This window comes from Pteropus vampyrus, unplaced genomic scaffold (assembly GCF_000151845.1).
Source record: "Pteropus vampyrus isolate Shadow unplaced genomic scaffold, Pvam_2.0 Scaffold22, whole genome shotgun sequence".
Taxonomy (NCBI): Eukaryota; Metazoa; Chordata; class Mammalia; order Chiroptera; family Pteropodidae; genus Pteropus; species Pteropus vampyrus.
In genome coordinates this window covers 13,263,700-13,281,483 of record NW_011888803.1, presented here as the reverse complement: position 1 = coordinate 13,281,483, position 17,784 = coordinate 13,263,700, and the positions used below count along the sequence as shown (strand labels likewise).

The 17,784-nt window shown below is 32.0% G+C and overlaps 1 protein-coding gene across 1 annotated transcript in view; it reads right to left on the bottom strand.

Annotated features, from left to right (window-relative positions):
* Positions 1-17,784, bottom strand: part of BRDT (bromodomain testis associated) — a 46,538-nt gene that overhangs the window by 15,167 nt on the left and 13,587 nt on the right. The window contains exons 5-14 of the mRNA XM_023528017.1: positions 16,397-16,569; positions 15,368-15,715; positions 12,959-13,087; positions 12,068-12,256; positions 11,341-11,507; positions 10,976-11,262; positions 10,774-10,887; positions 10,561-10,698; positions 4,359-4,420; positions 2,361-2,532 (exon numbers count right to left, since the gene is read on the bottom strand). Coding sequence (XP_023383785.1) covers positions 2,361-2,532; positions 4,359-4,420; positions 10,561-10,698; positions 10,774-10,887; positions 10,976-11,262; positions 11,341-11,507; positions 12,068-12,256; positions 12,959-13,087; positions 15,368-15,715; positions 16,397-16,569 — 1,779 coding nt within the window. The remainder of the gene's footprint in view (positions 1-2,360; positions 2,533-4,358; positions 4,421-10,560; positions 10,699-10,773; positions 10,888-10,975; positions 11,263-11,340; positions 11,508-12,067; positions 12,257-12,958; positions 13,088-15,367; positions 15,716-16,396; positions 16,570-17,784) is intronic.

Below are 17,784 nucleotides of genomic sequence, written 5' to 3'. Positions count from 1 at the left end.
TGCAGGACTGCTCATTCTACCCTTGTAATTCTTTCAACTTCCCCTTTTCTTTCCTTCCATCATTTTATTTCATTTTTTCTTCCTACTACTGCACCAGCCCAGTTAGTTTTCACCGTCTCTGGTCTCTATGCCCCATTCATTCAACTGACCTACAAAATATTGGCAGATTAATTACCGTGAAGCATGTTCTTTGTTCAAAAGAACTTTATTGGCTCTCTACCAACTATATCATTACCATTATGTCAAAAATCTCTAGATATCAAGGTTCTTTATGACCTGAACATGGTCTACTTTTTTAAATTTATTTCCTTGTAGTCCTGTTTATTCAACCAAAGCTTTAATCACATTGAATTACTGGTTGCCTAAATACCTTCATTCATGTTGTTTCCACCATACAAAATGCTTTCCTATCCTGGATATACACAGATAAGTCTTATTTTTCTTTCCAGCATCCCATTCGAATGATACTTACTCAGTAAAATACACATCTGCCAAAGAGATCAGGTAACTGTCTTCCTCACCTCCTTAAATTTCATTTTTGCTTCTTTTAGGGCATATTAATTTTAGTTTATATTCCAGTCATTTATTTCTCCTACTATATGACAAACTTCTTGATTTACCTTTTCACTTGCCATGGTAATTCACATTTATATGACAGCACAAGTATTTGTTTTAAACAAAATTCTTAATACAATCAAGTGAAGATTTTGTTATGAGCTGGATAAAGGGTAAGTTACAAGGATAAGGTAGTAATCCTTTGTGGCTAAAAACTTCAACTTATTTTAAGGAAAAAAATTAGACATCTTTTAGTTTATGTAGAGATAATGACAGAGATTTTGAAGAAAACCGGTAACACTTAAAAATTCAATTTTTAAAATCTTTTACTTTAATATTTTGCTAAGTTTTTTTCAGTAAGAAGACTTCAGTAAACAATTTTTTAATTTTTGTTTAAAGCTTTAACCAAAATAAATTTATTTTCATCAAGATTAAACTCCAGGAAAGTAAAATTCTATATACATTTTATAGCTTATACACATTTACAGTTTCCCTTGGGCATAGTGCCATCTACAGTTGGCAAATGCAAACTACTTTGCTTCTGAAAAAATTGGTTATGCAGTAGAGAAGCCAGCCACTCTAAACTTTCTCTTTACACATTATGTTACTCATAATAATATAAACAGCAATGGAAGAAATACAATAAACTGATCATGACTGAAGACATATATTTAAAGCCTGACTTTTCATAGATAAGCTGTCTTCTTAAACAGAACACCACTTTGACTACATTTTTTCCATTTTTTTCAGTCTTTGTTCTTCTTCATGGCTATCCCTACCATTCTTTTATGAACTCACTATAATGAAAACAAACTTTTCTCTAACCTTGTTCTTTCCGATCAACCTCCAAACACGTTCAAATCTCTTCAATTCAAAAACTCAAAACAAGTTCTACCAGTTTCACATCCCCCTCACCACACACACAATCTTAGTGTTAAAAAAGCCACAGTCATCTTCTCATCCTATCCTTTTCACCAACAAACTTTCTTGAAAGATTGGTTTATATTCAGATTCCATTACTTCTCAGTTTACAACAATCTGGCTTCTGCCACAATTACAATGGCCATTAAAAAAGCTTTTTGCAAAAGCAAAAAATCTCACATGGCCAATTTTAATTCTCTCTCCTCATTCTTCATCTACTTTAATGTTTTGTAGTATGTGATACTCTCAATGATTTTCTTCTAAAACTTCTCTTTCTAGACTTCTATTTTATCATCTTCTCTATTCTTTAGCATTTTTTTTTTCGTACTGGTGGACTCTTTTACACAGTTTTCTTCAGTGTAAAAAAAGATGCGTGGACCAGATAATCCGTGTAAATTGAGGGATGGGTATATTTCTAGCCCAAGTTTCCTTAACTGTAAACTATTTCTAATGTATATAACTTCATTTTTCTATCTATGGAATCTCTAAATATCTTGTCCTTATTCCATCCTATCTTTCCAACCCATATAGACATGGGCATCATGGAAATCTGAACATTTCCCAAGTCTGCTCAGAACTTGATAGTATGGGCTCTTGCAATGATAGATTTTAATATATGGCCCACATGCCAATGTATATAATGTATATGAAAGTAAAATGTATGTGAACTGTAGAAATAATTTTTCATTCAAATGAAAAGAGTACTTTTGGGTATAAAGCAGATAATCTAACAATGTGCTTCAGTGATTATTTCTCACCTGGAATTTACTAGTTATGATTTTCAGTATCTCAGATACATAACAATTTAGATGACTTTAGCATTTTCGTATACAGACTTAGAAGTCAGTTTCTCAACTGCAGTCATTTACTCATTGATTTCTTACCTGAGGGAGGCAGGATTTGTGAAGGTGAAATGTTTTTCACACTGTGTAAATGTTCTAATTCTTGGTAATTAAATGCTAATTGGTGGTGATTTGGTGGTGTTCGACTTGAATGTGTAGTCTGATGAACAAGGGTAGCAGAACAAGAGAGTGTATCTTGCATAGAAGACTGTGTCTGTTAAGACAAAGTTAAATGAAATTACCTTTCAGAGTTTTAACCACACAAGAAATATAACTAAGAAAATAGAAACACAAGAAGATATAATTTAATATTATCTTTAAATATGATATTACTTAAGACACACGAACTTATAGGGTATAATTATTCCTATCTTATAAGTGAGAAAACTAAGGTTTAGAGAGATTAAATGCCTTGGCAATCATATAGCTTCTAAGTAGAAGTAGTCAAAGCTTACGATCTTAGTTACCAGTACACACAGACTTGTACCAAATCAAGAAACAAATCCACTTTTGCTTCCTTTTCCTTACTGAATTACAGATATAATCTGGGAGCAGGGGTTTTAAAAATCACATGATGGTCGACCCATAAGACTATCAACAAATTCTGATTCATTACTCAGGTAACTATTAGGTAAAAGTTCTATTATAATAGCTAACGCTTATTTAATGTTTACAATATGCAAGGCACCAGGGTAAGCCTTTTAAAGTTCTTTAATTCTTACAATAATCCTATTATTATCCTCATTTACAGTTATAGGAGTTAAATATAATGAAAGCAACCTGCCTAAAATCTCACATCTATTCAGTGACAAGCTAAGTTATGGTATCAAAGCCCAGGTACCTCATCTACTAAGCTTTGAGTTGTAGTAGTATAAGATAGTCTTTTTCTTCTAATAAAGGGGTTAGAGTAGTGAGTAGATAAGGCAAGTGTTTGAATACCTATAACTTGAAAAGAGTCATGCCATCAGAATATTCATCCCCAAAATAATGTAGACCCAAGCCCAAAGCTTGAAGTCAAATGCTGAGGTTTAAATCAGCAAAACAATCACTTTCTGAAACACACACACACACACACATATATATATATATATTCATTCATGATCCTATAAATATATTCCTCTTATATCATAAATGGGCATTTTGTTCTTCACTGAGTGACACTGAAAATATTCTGGCCACAAATAGATAAAGGTAGCATTCTACATGCCATGTATTGAGAATGCTTCCAAAGTTCATTTATAACTTGATATAACTTTCTGATTCTGCTAGTACCTATGGCAAGATAGGCGATCTGTATCTTTTTCCTACTCAAAAGCCTTTGAGCTCACTACTGCCTATCAAATTAAATATTATTAATCCCTTACCTACATGTTCAAAGCTCTCCCTATTATATCTCTCAAGCCAACTAATCCCTCACAAATACGGTCTGCTGCCTATTTCCCTGAACATACCACCTCCTGTGCCTTTTTGCCTCTCTTTAGAATACTTACCACCTGTAAGTCAATATACTAACAACATACTCATTGATATGTCAGTATACAAACCATTTCTTCCCTTTTCCTGTATTTAAACCCCATTTTAAGCATATATATATTCCTTCTTCATTTTCTCAATAAATTATGAATATAGATTATAGCAATAATCATACAATCTCTTATGAGCTCCTCAAGACAGTGTCATTTATGTTGTATTCTCCTAACCTAGTTAAGTGTTGTTAAATAAGTTTGTAATTTAATAAAGGCATATGCTTGTAATTCTGTATTTGGGATAGGTACAAAGGATTAAAAGTTTTAGGAGGATAATAATCCGGATTAGAAAAAAGGTAAAATAAAATCACTTGTATCCTTTTCAAAGCATATCACCCACATAACATAGATGTGCTAAAATAGCTGGTAATTATAAGCTTTATCTTCAGAAACCCTATTATTCCTTTTCTACCTTTTTTTGAGAAATTCCACCTTACTGTGCATAAATCTACTACTATACCAGTGAGTTATAACATAGTTTTTATATTCTAATGTAAAATGAAGGATAACTTACCTTTACTTTCTCTTTAGAAGGAGAATCATTCTGTTTAACTTCAGTAAATTTAGGTAACATTTCTGCAAATGTATATAAATAAATATTTCAATGTTTGTTAGCTTAAAATTACATCTAAATTACAATTTTTTTCATATTAGAAATAAAATGGTAATCTTGATAAAATGCCTTTAACACCAACCTCTTAAATCAAGAGGCTCTTATAGTTACCAGGTTTTTGCCCTCTTTTAATCAGTCAAAATTTCTAAAGGAATACTTGCTTTTAAAGGGGATATGTTCTTTTCCACATAATGGAATAAATATCCACTCACAAATTTCAATTTGTTTCATTTAGGCAAAAAAGAACAGAGTGTTACTTTACAGTAAAGAGCTTGAATAAGTGATAGTTGAAAAAGGAACAAGTAACAACAGAAAGATTTCAAACAAGTAGTACCAATTATACTAAAATCATCTTTTACCAAGTAGCCATAAATATAGCCATAAGGGGTTTAATTAAAATAATAATTTACTATAAGAGAAGGGTATGTTATTAATCTGACAGGATACAGTCTTTTATTAAAAGTGAAGCTATTTGAATGAAAAAAGTCTGCTCTACTGGCTAAGCATTATAATAAAGATCCCATCTAATTAATACTCTAGTTACTTCTAAGCTATTTGGAAGCCTCAACTGTATGGCAACAAACAGGTTTTATAGGAATTCCTTTACCTTTACAAGTACCTTTACTGCTGAACTGGTAGTAGAATAAGTATAAAAAGAGATCTCTCTGACACGGTGCTCATAGGTTCCTCTTTCTGTACCCTAAAATTGATTCTGGTGCTATCTTCCCCAATCACAAGCCTAGGTCAGTGTGGGAAAGCATCAGACTGGTTAATGCCCTGATCCATCTCTCCAGGCCAGCTTTCATGAGCACCCTGGGCATTATTTGCTTCAGGCTCCAGGGCACCAAGGCTGGTCAACACCAAATCTTATTCAAACTTAAAACATTCTAATTTTAATAATTACCTTCTGCCTCCTGAAATGCCATCAGTTTCCACTGGATGTGTTACTGTTCTTTCCTTTCCTAAAATGTTTGATGCTGGACATTGTTAAAATTGCTAAATGCCACTTAATAACGTGCTTTAATTTAAAGAATTCAAGTATTTAAAATGACATGAACCATATTAATGGAACTCCACTAAGTATTATTTAAGTGTTGGGAGTTAGGTAGAAGGAGAAGAGAAGATAGACTGCAAGGATTGAGGGTATAGATCCAGGTAGCTTTCACATTTAGGGGAGAAATTATGGTTTCATCTTTGAACAAAGAAAAACAGACTTCATTAATATTATCATATAATATACGCACATCTATACATCTAAATTATTCAAATATGTATCTAAACTATATTATGATAAAAAGTCTTAAGTACAATAAAAATATGACATACCACGTTAAGTGTTCTGCTAAAAAATTCAAGGGCATTATCTTGGTTTTCTGACATATAAAACTAAAGCTCCAAATTATTATTAAAAATAGCACCTCAAAACCTGAAGACACTAGATTAAAATTTTTTTGATTAAAAAAAGTTAGAGCTGCTTAATACAGTATGCATCATAAAAGTCTTACAGACTATATAGATAGGTGAATAATGATAGCCTAAAACTTAGCATTGTGCTTCTCATCCTAATTTTAGATGGTTGAGTCTCCAGAAACACAGTAACATAAAATTGAATGTTTCTGTTTATTTATGAGTTCCTGGCCTTTGAAATTTTCACTATCAAGTTTAAGATCACATTTCAATTAGCAAAGAAACCCTACCAGGTCTTGCAAACATAAACAAAACTGAGTGTTACGGTGACAACGTATACTCTGTCAACTACATTCTCCAGGGATCTGTGATAGCATGCATACCTACCTTATGAGGATAAATTGGATATATGTGAACTACTAAATAAATCCATATTATACAGATTATGTAATGTGTTCTATTTTCACATTTTCCCCAAGCCCCAATATAAAATTTTAATTGGAAAGTTTTCATTTTAAACTAAGGCAAAAAATTTAATAATAGAATTAAAAAAAGAGCTAGAATCTGATGTTTGATTAAAGGGCTTGTTTAATATCCATCACTGATCAAAGCACTGAGATAAATGCTCCAAAGATACCAAATATTGCCAGCAAACCAATATGGACATAAAAATTAGATGTTTAAAACGAGTATAATACTATAATGCAAAACCAGAATGTAATGCCATATATAGCAGAAAAAATTACTGAAGGTTTTTAAATTGGAGAAACAAATCACGCTTCTATAGGACAGGGTATAGAAAAGTGATTGGAAGTCACTACCTGGTCCTGCTACTTTATTTTATGGGAAAAAATGTCCAGAGATGTTAGAGGATTTGCCCAACCTTGCCTAAGCCATGTTCTACTGATTAAAATCAAGCAATTTGTTTTTGAACTGAAAAAATTTGCTCCCTTTAACGAATGTTTTAGCAATTTTCATTGAATTGCTAGGTGCTTATTTTAATAAAGAAGAACAAACTGATTGTAAAACTACCCATTCCTTTTACCAAGGTCATCTTAACTGGAGCTAGAAAGTGGAAACAAACAAAAGAAATAAACCTAGATTGATAGTTCTTAAAAATGGCAGCACATTTGGGTTGATTCATCACAATTTATAAGGCTCATGGCTCAAGTATGAACCTCAATATATGCAAATTTTTAATCAAGCCTGAGTCTTGAATTTATCCTTTTGGTGCTTTGAAAACACTTTGATGAGAACCTAATAAAAGTTTTAAAATTTTTAAATGATGAACTCTAATCATTCTCTTAAACTTTCTAGCTTGAACGGCAAAAATTACTCCAAAACTGTCATTTCGTATTCCCTAAAAAAGTAAAACAAAATCTAGACTCAAACAATGTTTGCCCTTTTTCTCTTTTTCCCTTGTATGAAAAAAAAAAATCACATCCTCGTCATATCTACAGTAGATCTAGGTTGTAGCACTAAAAGGAGAAATTTTTATTTTCTTCTATCTTCTCACCCATAACTAAGGAAAATTATTTTAAAAAATCAAAAAGTCCAAAGTATGAAGTGACAAATTCACTTTGTCTTAACCAGGTAAAGAACTGATGTATAACCACTGAATTTCTTTGTGTGTAACGGTTTAGCAATTATATATATTCCTGAAAAATATTCTATTCCACACTAATCAAGTATCTGAGCTTACATTTAGACAGTTTCTGAAGTCATTTCCTATAAAGTTTCAATCAAAAGTACTATTACCCTATATGTCTTTTATGCTATACACCTGAAACAAATATAAAATAATATTGAATATCGACTCTAACTGAACAAAAAAATCTAAAAAGCACTACTACCAATGAACTGCTTTATTTGATTGTTTCTCAGTAATATTATTAGCCACAGGATTAAATCTACTAATTTTATTTCTCTCTATTATATCACTCAACATAGCCAAGTTTGTTGAGCATTAGAAAACTCTCAATAGCTTATGTGTACATACTAGCAGACTAGCTTACATGGGATATATGCAGCTGGAATTCATTTCATTGTCAAGCCTCATTTACATCTTTGATCTGACTATTAGTTAGTTTTTGATGGCTATGAAAAATAGTTTAGAAAGGTTTTGTATTTATACCAATGTTTACTAAATTTTCTTGACTTAACTGCACATGACAATTTGCATATGCTGTCAGTCCAGAATATAATTTAAATATAAGATCAAATCACAGTGAAGTCTGCAGTTAAGTACTGCTTCCAGCCCACAGATTTCTAATTTATATTTTTTAAGATTTGGGATTTCATTACAACTTTATCTTGGAACTGACTTAATATCTTGTTTGAAATGATCAAGAATTTTTTTATATAAAACTTTCTTTGGAAATCACCACTCTGCCACTAACTGATTCTATTTAACAAAGCAGAATTAAGTCCATGTTTCTCAAAGATGCACTAAATAAGGTCTGAGAATACATAGAAGATAATTATTTAAGTAATGTGGAATAAACAGCTCTAACACTATGTACAACACTTAAATCTTTTTCATAGATTTTGCCCTTAAAACATTTTGGTACACCTAAACAAAATGATATTACAGTAAAGAGAAACTAACTCATAATACAGGATAGCTGTAAGAAGAACCTTAAGAGTCAATATTATCAAGGAATTTTAAAAAGTTAATTTAGAGCCCTATTCCTGATAATCGAAATTATAATAAATTTTAAAGCTAGAAAACCTAATTTATATTTTCAGTTAATTTGTACTTATGTAATAAAATTTTTGCTAATATCTAATTCTCAAAAATCACATTTTCTCAGTAAATAGTCCCACTTTCCCCCACCTTGAACCTCAGGTTTGGGATTGGTCATCTGCTCCTCGAGAATGCCAAATGCATAATTCAATATGGTAGATGCTTTACTTATTTTTACAAAAGTTACTATTATTGATATGGTCTGACAATTATTTTTCATAATTCATAATCCCTTTATTTATAGTTTTTGTTGTTCTCAGGAAAGTAAAAAATGCTTGTAGCTTATACCCTAGAAATTAAGAGCCTTAGAGTATTTTAATGGGTACAACTGAAGTTAATATTTAGGACAAAAGATCTTATTGCTTTATTTACTAATTTATTTTATTAAGCAAAAATATAATTGTTTTTCCCCATTAAGTTAGGCATTGCATTTGCAATTTATAATATACATATATAGTATTTTTCCAATGAAGTATAGTTTGAATGTTCATAAAACAATGAAAATATCGAAGATAAAGGATAACTTGTACTATCATATTAGAAAACAAACTGACCTTAGTGTCACAAATCTATATACTATCATAATGTAAGTTGAAATATAAAAATTTGCTACTTGGATTTTAACAATAATGGTTTAAAAAGCAGCCCATTACTTGAAAAAGATGACATTAAACAAGAATGTCAGTAATAAAGAGTTTTATCCTACAAATAAAAGACAAAGTGCTCTAACTTATTAGGCCACAAATGCTTTATTCGATGAAATTACAAATGCTAATTACAATTTAAAATACTAAATGCAACTTAGTTTTTCCAGCATTGTTTCATGCTTAAAAGTCAAATATAAGGAAATAATGTATAATCAGAGCCCTAAATTAATTTAAAATTTTTCTAGTATGAGAAATTCCAACAAATTTAAAAGTTCTGTTTGTTCTAACAAAAATGTTTACCACTATGTACTTTATAAACATAAAAACAAAATGCAGTAATCAGCACCACATAAATGCAAACTAAACAGAAACAAAAGTGAAAACAGAAAGTAGTGCCAGCCAGCAGATCCTTACAGACTGAAATAAGAAAAATATTCTTACAAATGGTTAGAATTCCTGATGTGACAAAATTCTGTGTGGATGCTTTTTAAAAAAGAAAACTGAATTTCATGACAAACAAGAAACATCTCATTTAAAATAAGGCAACATTTTAGGCACAAAAGTGCTCTATATTCTGAATTTGCCTTTTGGTGAACAACGACAGAATGCCACTGTCAAGTCAGTGTCATTGGGACAGTGATTACCTGTCAACTACATAACCATCAATGAAAGAGCACTAAGAAAACATGAATGAGTTAAGTTTGATACAGGTGACAATAAACTATACAAGGTTATATGGTACTTGAGCATAACTGAATCTGAATTTAAAGTATACTTTTCCGTTAATGGAGGATAATATTCTACAGTGAAGAAAATATAGACGTGAAAAAAATCTGCTTTACAGTTTCTAGAATGACTGATTTCTTAATTGAAAATGTTATTCAATTCAGAATATATTGTCACAACAGGACATACTTTGCAACATTAGAATGATCTAACATGAAGAGTAAAGTGAAAGATGTCCTCGAATAATCTTTTATAAAAAGAAGATCAGCATTGTATTATTTGATATTTTCTGGTATTAAGATCTGCTATTATATATTAAGAGACTATCTCACCTTTAGTAAAATTATTTTAGACATTACAAGCCTATAAGTGACATACGTATATAATATGAAGTTTCATTTTACACAGTATCTCTTTTAAGGAAAATAGTGAGATCATCAACATGCAATTAAATAATAAGTGAGGCATCCAAGCTGTAGGTTCTGGGTAAGTAACAAACATTTCTTCAGAATGTAAATCTCAATATTACAGGAAATGTTTTCCCGCAAACAGAGGTGAACTTAAGGGGACAGCTAACCTGATTCGGAATCACTGCTGTCTGAAGAACTTGAATCACTGCTACTACTTTCAGACTCTGATGAGCTACTGCTGCTGCTGCTGCTTTCACTCAATCGGGAACCACTTCCAACAGCCTTGGATAACTGAGTTTTCTCACCTACAAAATAGGGAAACACATTAAAATGCCAGAAGAATTAAATAGTCACAGGAACATCTGAAAACTGCCACCTACGTTTTGTTTGACGTTTTCTGGAATTTAACTGATTATTGACATCCAGTAACCGCTTTTCCAACTCATGTTTTTTCTGTGAATGAAGTTCTTCTTTGGACTTCGTTATTTTCTTACCTGTGTGATTTAGGACAAAAAAAGAGTGAATATAACTCAAAACTAATGAATACCAGACCGATTTCTACTAACATACAGAAATACATACCCTGAGGTTTTAGTGGTCTTTTTCTTAGACATGCAGCAACATATTTTTCTAGTTCTCTTAGTGTTGTTGCTTTCAGTGTTTCAAAGTCTATCTCTATCTCATCAGGGTTGGAATTTCTCAGTGAAGGCTCTCTTGATTGTATTATATGAACAACTCTCCCAAGTTTATCTCCAGGGAGTTTGTTTATATCCAAACTCAACTGCCTTTTCTCATCATAGTTCATAGGTTTAACATTATCATCCTCAGATTTCAGAGCAAAGGGCTGTTGTATGCTCTTCTTTGGCTGACTGTAACAGAAATTAAATTAGTCGAATTTATTTTAAATAATATTGTTATTTTAATAAGACATCATAAAAGATACTTACTTGCTCTTGGGCTTTAATTTTGCTTGCTTAAACTTTTTTCTTGGATTTCCATCACTGTTATTAAACTTTTCTTTTTTCTTTTCCTTTTTAGACTTCTCATTCTTTTTCTTTAGCTTATGAAAAGGTACTTGGGACAGAACCTGTAGTTGTTGATGAACAGCTTTAAGCTGATAAAGGAAAAATTCTTTAAACATCATGGCTCTAAATAAATAAAGACACTAAAAAAAAACGACGCACTTAAAAGTCAAGAGTATCCTTTGCGAAATTCATTTCATGTTACATTTCCTTCAGATGCTTATTTGATTTCGCGAATTCATTATTTTGAAGGGCATACATTAAATTAAAAACACTATCATGTGCTCAACCTATAAACTTAAGTATTCATCTAAAACCAGACCAAGAATAATTAACATTTCCAGGCACTCCTAAGTTTTTAATCGTTGATTTTTCGAGCTTGAGCTTAGGTTAACATGTTATCACAAAAAGTAGCAAATATTCAATCAATGCAAATCAATTTATTGTGGTTAGGAATATAAAAGAATTTTAGGATATAGAATTTTTAGTAGGAAAGACTATTAAACAATATAAATGTACCAATGTGTAAATAAAGCTAATGTTGCTAAGTGATCTAAACACAACAGCTTCTACTCTACAAAAAGGATTTTATAGTAGAACAGCAGTAACAGCTTATAGAAAGAATATAAAAACTTATAATACAATTAGCTACCTGTTCCTGAAGATTTGCAAGACGCTGAACTCGTTCATCTTCAGAATCACCAGAAGAGTTATCTTCAGAGGAAGCCTCACTACTGCTTTCTCTACCAAGGGTTTTTGTGGTATCTGTTTTGATATTACGCACAGGCATATTCTCAATGGGTTCATCTGGGATCTTTGCAAAGTGCATTTCAAAAACATCCTATAATGGAAAATTAGACTGTGATTTCTGCATTTTTTATTTAATGTAGCAATATTACCTTTTAACAAAAGGTACATTTTAGAATCATCTTTTGACAACAATTCAATTTTTCCTTGTGGTAATTATTCTTTAATATATACGTATATCAAAGTATTATGTTGTACACCTTAAACTTATACAATGTTATATGTCAATTATATCTCTCAGAAACTAGAAAAAAAAATTTATCAGAAGAAATATAATAAGATTCATGCTTCCTTGCTTGCCAACCTTAGCATTTTTTCTCCTTTTCTCCAGATAAGACAGACCTCTCAAGTTATACAGTGGACTTTCTTTCAAGTATCTCCTGCCCTGTGGTTGCTGCATCATTTTACTGCCTCCCAATGGCTCAGCCTCAAAAGTCCTTGAGTCTTCCCTTCAGTGGGACATGGGCTCCAGCTAACCCTATCTTAGATATCTACTGTCCCCTCTTCACTAATTTTTCTCTCAATATCGTCTTTATACAGGGTAGCTTCATTAAAAGATTTGGTACTAAAGGATGCTATATCTCCAAAAAACAAATACCCACCCTCCCAATTTTAAGAGCATAATTTATAAATTGTGCTTTACTACTTGGAGGGAGAAGTGTTATTTTTTATTTCTTGAATTATGGTTATAAAATTTCTAAATTATGGTCAGAGGAAATTCACTTTCAGAGCACACCTGGAGCATTCTTGCCATTGCCACTACTTCATGATCTGGAGGATTGTATTTGTAGCAATTCACGAACATTAATCTAACATCTGCAGCAAATTCATATGCATCCTTATATTCTTGGTTGTCCATTTTTCTCTAAATTAAGGAAAAATACAGGATTCACAAACAACATAGTTTAATAATTAATTAAGCATCTATATTGTTTATAGTATGAATTCAAACATACCGAAGAATATAAATAATACCAAAACAGATATCCATCATCCAGATTTGACAAATGTTAAAATTCTGCTGTTTCATATTTTTAGACTTTGAAATAGTCTAATGAATTTTGACAAATAGAGATAAAGGAAAGCATTCCAAGTAAAAAAAAGAACAGGAACAAAATCACAAAAGCAGGAAAACAGGATATTTCCAGATAATCTTAGACAGACAAGTATGATCATAGGAAAGCAAGGAAAAGATAACTCAAACCAACACTGAACACCTAAATGTAAGATTTATATTACAATTCTCCTAGGAAAGAAAAAACATTAAAAACTGAACAGAAAAGAAATATCAGCATAGGTTACATTTTTAGGTAGCTGCATATAAAGCAGATAGAAAAATGAGATGTAGAGTAGCCAGTTAGGCAAACACTATAAAAAGAAAAACAAGCAAACAGTCAAGAAAATACTATAGACCAATGGTCCCCAACCTTTTGGCACCAGGGACCAGTGCTCCCATGAGAATCTAATGCCAGACGATCTAAGGTGGAGCTGAGGCAGTGATGCTAGCACTGGTTGCTACTGCAAATGAAGCTTCACTCAAGCAGGCTGCTCACCTCCCTGCTGTGCAGCCTGGTTCCTAACAGACCACAGACTGTACCAGTCCACAGCCCAGGGGTTAAGGACTCCTGCTATAGACCACAGGGCGAAACGTGTATATTGATGGACAATTCATAAACAAATAAAAAAGGCCAACCAACAAATGCAACATGACAGACCTCTCATTTGTAATTAAAGTTATGCAAACTAAAACATAAAACATAATTAGGAATGATTTCAGAGACTGTCTCTTAATCAGTCTCCACATTGCTGCTAGTGAAATCATTCTAAGAATCAAATATGAGGACATAATTTTCATGTTTAATGGAAGCTCTTGGCCTCTTTACAATTAGGGTCTTGCATGTTCAAGCCCATTTCCTTCCAGTCTCAATTTTCCCCTAGTCATTGTTACAGATTTTCCGTGTTCTATGTTGGACTAAATATAGTATTCTGGGTATGCTTTCCTTACCTCAAGGCCTTCCAAGTTGCTTCCTTGGCTTGGAATGTCCTATAACTTACTAAATCCTATTTACCCTTTAATATTCAGTTTAGGTATACCTAGTCCAGGTAATATTTCATGACCTCTCAGTCTGTTAGTATACAGGGAAAAGTAGAAAAGCATATTTTGAAGAGATAATAGTTAGTTTTTTTTCAGAACTTTAAACATGAGCTTCAGCTCAAAAGGGCTAATTTCCAATCAAGGTTAATAAAATTAAATGGACAACTAGAGAGAGGAATGACAGATTACCTACAAAGGGCTAAGAAGTAGACTGACAGCAGACTTCTTATCAGCAACAATAGTTGCCAGAAGATATCTTCCTAGCTCTGAAGGAAAATAACTGTCATTCTAAAATTCCAGTCAGTTAAAGAATCATTCAAGAACAAAGTTGAGAATAAAGATGAAATATAGACACATAAGCGCTCATGGAAGAGCCACAAAGTTTGTACTTTAGCAAAAAGAAAAACAAAACAAGGGGAAAAGTCAGATGAAAGAAATGAGAGTGAGCACAAAAATTAGTAACATTTTAACAAACAATGTTAATGATAAAAAATAAAACAAGACTGTTTAAAAGAGCCAAACTTTTAGACAATAAAAAAGGATATGGAGTACAATGTGTAGTCATTCACTAGGAAGACTAATAATTTTTAAGTGTCCTTTAACGTTAACATACAAAAATAAATTTTGCCAATAATGTAAAGCTTCCAAATCAGAAAATTTACCAATCCAGCAGAAAACAAACAAAAATACAGAGAGGGTTAGAAACTGCATAAATGTCTTTAAAAAAATGTTTTTTACATTAGAAGTGTGTATTTATTAAAAATATTCTTGAATATATGAGAAATTGTTCACAACATATTATGTGAAAATTCATGGTATAAAGTTATATACTGTAACTCAAATATTGTGGTAAAGAATCATGGATGTGTTTGAAGAAAATAAAAAGACACATTTTTAAATGTCCCCATGATACACTCCAGGTGGTATGACTACTGCTGATTTTAATTTTCTTCTTCATCATTTTATGAATTTTAAATTTCTTTACAAGGACAAAATTACTTTTATAATTACTTTTATAAAAGGCGACCCTTCTATTAAGACAGCATTTACCTTGATAGTTCCAAGATCCATTGGATTTTTCACAATATCATAGTAGTTATGGAGTCCCAATGCATTAACATCAACAGGATTATAAAAGGGCCATGCATATGAAAAGTGTTTCTTTGCAAGCATTTCTTTAAGAATCTCACTACAGTGCCTTAATTGTTCAGTTACTTTACCACTCTTTACAACTTTATGTTGTTGTTGAGGATCCGGCAAAACATTCTTCAGCACAGTTTCTTTTGGCATTTTTGCTGATTTTTTTTCTGTAAGTGCTGGGGAATATTCACCACTTGCTTTAACTACTGAAGTCGTAGGAGTTGTTGTATCTGCTTTCCTCTTCACACCTCTTGTAACCTAAACCCAAATAATTCAACAAAAACAAAAAACTACAATTAATGTGACATTCAGAGCAGCAGTTTTCAAAGCTTTTTGATCATTACTTTTATTGCTTAAAAAAAAAGGAAAGGATTACTATCACCAAGTCTTCCACATATTAAATATTTGTATAGTTAATTTCTCTTTTATAGGCAAAATAAATAGTTCAAATATTTTCTTTTCCTTGCATACCCCAATGAGGAAAAAGAAAAAAAAAGCAGCATGGTTATACGAAAAAAAGTTTCTGAATAGCCGAAATCAGCTAGGCTATACAAATTTAAAACATTGTTGACCCACCAAATTGTGAGTCAATACAAGTTACATCACCAAAAAAAGATCAAAAAAATAGAAAGAAAGAAAAAGAAAAAGAAAGAAAGAAAAAAAGAAAAAAAGAAAGAAAGAAAAAAAGAAAAGAAAAGAAAGAAAGAAAGAAAGAAGGAAAGAAAGAAAGAAAGAAAGAAACAAAAATAATAAACCAGTTCAAAGTCTACCTAAGAAATCTAAAATTTGGTTCACATCCTAGGTCTCTGTTCACAAAATGTATATAGACAAAAAGACTGACTGCTATATGCTGAAGACCAATTTTCATGTCAACTTAATGTATAGACATCACAACAACCAAACTTACATTGAAATATTTTAAAGCTACAGTAAACTTACCTGGGTAACTGTTTGTGAGGTACAGTTGAATGGAGCACCATGTGCCATATTTAAAGGAGAAACAGATGTTTCAGGAAATAAAGAGGAAATCACTTGCTGCTTAAATACTTTTTCTGATGCTTTAGGGGACTGTTTTTCTTTAACAGAAGAAACTGCTACATTCTGTTGAGTGCCTAGTAAAGTGTGAACCAGAGTCAATATTTGAGTAAAATATAAAACTAACACACTTTTCTTAGTATTCCATTTTAATTCATTTAGTTCAGTTTTTTAGCAATATAAACATGGTAGACTCCCATTCCCCTTTGAAATCCTTTCACATACACTTGCTGATAGTGTTAGACCAATTTAGATATAATATTGAAGACTTTAAAACCTGTTACTAATGGTAGGCTTTTATCAATTTTACTTAAAAAGATGTCTAACTTAAACTCAGACTAACAAACAGGTAGCTGTAGATATAAGCAAAAATTTCAGACACTCTGGAGACAAACTATCTAGTACCATATGAGGTCTTCGGAAGACTCTATAAATATCAAAGGGCTTCAATATTGTTATGGATAGTCTATCACTGGTTGACACAGGTGTGAATGTGTTTCTCTTAGCAATATATCCCTCAGATGATTCTGTCAAAAGAACAATTATGCATGTTCTGTCCTATATATTCCCAGAGAATGCTATGACATTTGGATCATATCACTCTGAAATTTATTATTTCAAAAGTCTATTCTTTTATCAAGGCAACCCCATTCTTCTAATTGCTCAGCCAAAAAACTTGGAGTCATCTTTGACTCCATTTTCTCTCAAACTCAATATCAATCCTTCAGCAAACCCTTCTGGCTCTATCGTTGTATCTATAATTCAGCTATCACTCCTTACAAATAGCAATCACCCTGGTCCAGGGCATCATCAATTCTCAACTGGAATATTGCAATACCATCCTAAGAGGCTTTCCTTCTGCTTTTTCATCCTATAGTCTATTCTCAAAATAATCAAAGTGATCTTTTAAAATTCAAATCAGATTATGACACTTCTGCTCAATGCCCACTGACTTCTTCTCTCCAAGTAAAAGCCAAAGTCCTCACAATGGCTTATAAATACCTGTATAATTTCTCTGCCTTCTTTCTACTATATCTGCCCTCTTTCCAACCTCATTTCCTTATCACTCTCCCCACCTCTCAACTTATTTCACTCCAACCTACTGGCCTTGCTGTCCTCAAATTTGGTAAGCATAAGCAGACTGTTTGCTCTGCCTAGAAGCACATATCTTCATGGTTTTCCAACATATCCTTTATGCCTTTACTCAAATGTCACTTTCTCAAGCCAGCCCACATAAAACAATCCTCTCTTTCTATTCCCACCACTTTCTAGTTCTCTTACTCTTATTTTTA